This window comes from Arachis ipaensis, chromosome B07 (assembly GCF_000816755.2).
Source record: "Arachis ipaensis cultivar K30076 chromosome B07, Araip1.1, whole genome shotgun sequence".
NCBI lineage: Eukaryota > Viridiplantae > Streptophyta > Magnoliopsida > Fabales > Fabaceae > Arachis > Arachis ipaensis.
The window spans coordinates 67,742,565-67,746,656 of record NC_029791.2 but is presented as its reverse complement, the minus strand read 5'-3'; the positions used below and the strand labels follow the sequence as shown (position 1 = coordinate 67,746,656).

Sequence of the window (4,092 nt, the reverse complement as noted above, 5' to 3'; positions counted from 1 at the left end):
CGGGCGCCGGGCGCGGCGCGAGCAGCCAGCAACACTGCAGCTAACAGAACAGAAGAGTGGGTCAAAGATAATCTCACTCTAATACTGATATTGTTGTAGGAATTAGCAGTGAAAATATAAGAACGAAGAAAGGAAATTGATAAGGGCTGAGCGCCCTCCTCAACTCTCCTAGCCTATGCCTTAGTTCTCACCCAAAAATTCCCCTTTCTCTCACTCTACCCCAACTGATATATTCCTCACTCCTCTTCTCCCTAATTCAGTTGGGATCTCTCATCTGATTCTATCCCACACCATTCCCACTAACTGTGCCAGGTGGCATGTTTGTTACATGAATAACCCCATTCCTACTTTTCTCATTTGTCCCCATTCTGCCCTCCACTCTCTTCCTTCTACTATAATGCATAGGCAGAGGAGGAATTTTATTATTCTTAGGAATAGAAGCTTCTATTCTCACTTCTTTTGTACTTGGGTATGTAACAGTGATGAACTCACATAATGCCAAAGTTTTGGTTGATGTCTTGAGTCAGCTTCCTTTCCCCCTTCCAGAATAATACATAGAAACAAACCAGGTACATTGTATAACAGATGCCAAAAGGAATGTAGGAATACCATTGATTTTCAAGTGTTCAATCACAATAGGCTTTGGAGCATTCATGAAGACATAACTGCTAAAAATCTCTTTTCAACAAATAAGAAAAGAAAGGAAGCATCCATCCAAGTATGGTGTTTAGACAAGTATCATTGAGGTTGGATTAAAGAAAGGGCAGCAAGATCAAAGGGGAAAACAAGGTGCACCCATCCAAGCAATTCATTATTAGAGGTTAGTGGCTCTATTCATGGTGCTTTGATCTGGGGGAGAGGATGGTACCTGTGTGGTCAGAGCTTTCAGTAAGTTCCCACGCTCCTTCTCCATTTGTGCATGGGCATGTGAGTAACTTAGTGCAGCCCTTGACAACGTATTACCACTAGTGCAATTATTTTCCGATCCATATTTCCTGCTATCTTCTGACAACTTTGCTCCTGTTAAATAACATGCAATAAGATGATAACTACTCTAAGTTGTGTAAACTAACTGTAATAAATAAAATTAAAAAAAAAAAAAGTTTCACCAATCAAAATTACTTACCAATTTCAACCTGCTTGGATCCAGTAACAATATAACCTTCTACACCACGGACAATATCTCTTTGATAATGCTGAAAAATAAAAAAAAAATAAAATATAAAATAACGAGCCATTATTAGCTGAAAAGAGACTTATAAGTTAGGATGAAAGATAAACAAAAAGAAGATAAGAACAGAAGAACCAAGTAACCTTTCCTGCACGTGTTGATATGTAAAGCTTCTCAAGTTTCTGATGTTGTTGAAGCTCTACTTCATCAGTAACCATATTATCTGAACCTCCATATCCCCCACCTCCAAATTGTTTCAGCACAGCCTAAAAAGTAGTAATTGTGATCAGCGCCTTAATAGAGGGAGGAAACAAGCAAGAGTACGAAAGAATTGAGTTGCGAACAGAAGGAAAAAAGAAGTGTAAGAAATGATGAATTGCGTCCTAAAAAAATTTCATTAGATAGGAGAGAGAATAAATAGCTATACAGAAGGATAAAATCTACTCCAAAGGAATTCTCCTTTAAGTTAATGAAGAAATTTAAATTCTAACATATTTCACATTAGGCACACATCTAGAAAGGAAAACTCATTTAGCAGAAAACAAGCTATACAACAGTTTCAAAACCCATATGCAAGCTAACGTAGCAGCTCAAATCTGATATTTAAACCTCTCCTCAAAGATTTTGCGAAATTAATCATTAAAACATTTTCTTTGTTCATTTCCGCCGTGAAGTGCAAAGCTCGGTTAGTTAGATCCAACACTAATACAATACAATAATACTACCCGGTAAAATTACTCACACGCACAAAATTATACTTATAACTACTGTAATGTAAAATAAAGTAAACTACAGCCGCGTTCTGAAAAAGGAATTATAAACACACAAGGTGAAGATTACATCAGAAAAGAGCAACGAGGAAAGTAAAATGGAAAATCACGAGGGAGAAAAACGAAGGTAAAACGATTTGAATGTAACTGGGACGAATATGAAAGAAATCATAGAGATCTATCGATGTATGTTGAGGACATAAAGATCCAACGCGAATAAAATAGTTTTCATGTAATTATGCGAAATAAAGAGAAGAAGGAACCTGCTGTTGGCGAGCGACTTGTTCTCGAAGCTTGGAGGCTTGTTTTCTGATAGCTTCCATTCACGAGCAAACGGAGTGATCTCTGTCTCTAAACACGGAGACTCGGAGAGTATCGATTTCAAATTGAAATGCACCGCAGTAGCTGTTGATGATCACACAAGCAGAGAGGGCAGAAGTTTTCAAACTTTTTTTTTTCTTTGCTGACTGAAGCTGCTTTCAAACTTTGAGTTGGAAAGTTACGACTTACGACATCGCTACATTCATGTTTGCCCATTTATTTTGGGCCTTTTCCTCCCCCATTCCTGTGCACACTTGTTCGCCGGTCCCAATCTCTTATTTTGCATAAAAACCAAGGTTTTGAAATCTGGACCGGATTGGTCGGTTTAACCGAATTAATCAATAATTGGTCTTCTGGTCAATTCGGTTGACTTTTAAAATTGTTCTGTAAAAAAAAAGTAAAAAATCGGCTGAACTGATAAAAAAATCAGTTTTAGAATAAAATGATAAATAAATTATAAATAAACATCCTAAAATATAATTATAGTTTAATATAAATCTTAAAATATCTTCCAAATTTAAAACACTACATGAAATATTATCAAATAAAGTCATATGATCTTATCAACATACAAACTCAAAAGAGTAATATATGTATGTACTTTATTATTTTTTTTAACTGAGCATGCTAATTAAGATGTAAAGCATAAGCCAAACTACCTGCATTGCTCTAATAATGATGCCAACACAAGGTATGGAGTCATCAGACTCAGATGCCACAATGGTGGAAAATAATTCATAGAAGTAGAAAATAAGTTCAATATAAGATACATGATTATATACAATTATTGGAGCAATTTTCCTTGGAGCAGGTTTTCTCCTTTATTTTATCCATTATTACCTCCAACAAATCGAAGGAGACAACAAACACAAAGAAAGCCATCACTTCAGCACCAATTAAACTTAAGGCCAAAATGGACAAGCCCTACCAATAAATTACCATCTCCTTTAAGCTAAAAGTCAACACAGCATAAGCAAGGTCTCCAGTAGTGATTTTACTAAGACTATGATCAAATTGGTTTAACAATTATTATGAGATCATCTACAGTCATATATACACTAGTTTAGTTTGAACACCTTAAGAACATTTTTTTTTCATCTTAAATTTTAGAGGAAAACCATTTTCAAGAGATATGTCTTAAATTTTTGTATTACAGGTTATTATTTCAAAAATAAACTAACTTAATCAAGCAAACACTAAAAATCATGGCAGAAGTTAATCATGTTGATAATTCTCTCACTTAAGAGATACATATAACCAAAGATGCACATGATACAATAGAAATACATATTTAAAAGGCAATTGCTTTATCAGCAATTACTTCTTGATTAATACTATCATATATAACTGAAATTAATAAATCATCCACAAAGTTAAAAACAGCAGTAGCATAGCCAAAAATTAAATAATCATCCATAAGGGTATAAGACCATAACTAAAATCAATAAGGCAACACCACAGTGAAAAACAACAGCTCAAACGACAAACCTAATCAAAAACACCATTACCAACAGCACAACAGACTGAACAAAGGAAGAAATCAAGAACAATCAGCAACAAAAATTAAAAACAGCAACAAATAATCACCTTAAACTCTGAAATTAATAAATCTATCAATAAAAATTCAAAAATAGCATATTCAAAAATTAAAAAACAACAGCAACTACATAACAAATCCATTTTTTCTGGTCTGGTCTAACCGACTGATTCCCAGTTGGTTCAACAGTTTTTTAACGGTTTTCAAATCGGCAGTTTTAGGCATTGGACCGAACCATTTTCATCGCTAGTTCCCAGTTCGACTGGCCAATCCGGTCCGATTTTCAAAACCAT

At 34.9% G+C, this 4,092-nt stretch overlaps 1 protein-coding gene across 1 annotated transcript in view; it reads right to left on the bottom strand.

Annotated features, from left to right (window-relative positions):
- LOC107609486 (SH3 domain-containing protein 2) overlaps positions 1 to 2,507 on the bottom strand; it is a 5,187-nt gene extending 2,680 nt beyond the window's left edge. Inside the window, exons 1-4 of the mRNA XM_016311477.2 lie at positions 2,205 to 2,507; positions 1,315 to 1,437; positions 1,127 to 1,196; positions 869 to 1,020 (exon numbers count right to left, since the gene is read on the bottom strand). Of these exons, the coding sequence (XP_016166963.1) occupies positions 869 to 1,020; positions 1,127 to 1,196; positions 1,315 to 1,437; positions 2,205 to 2,264 (405 nt within the window). The 5' untranslated portion in view covers positions 2,265 to 2,507. The remainder of the gene's footprint in view (positions 1 to 868; positions 1,021 to 1,126; positions 1,197 to 1,314; positions 1,438 to 2,204) is intronic.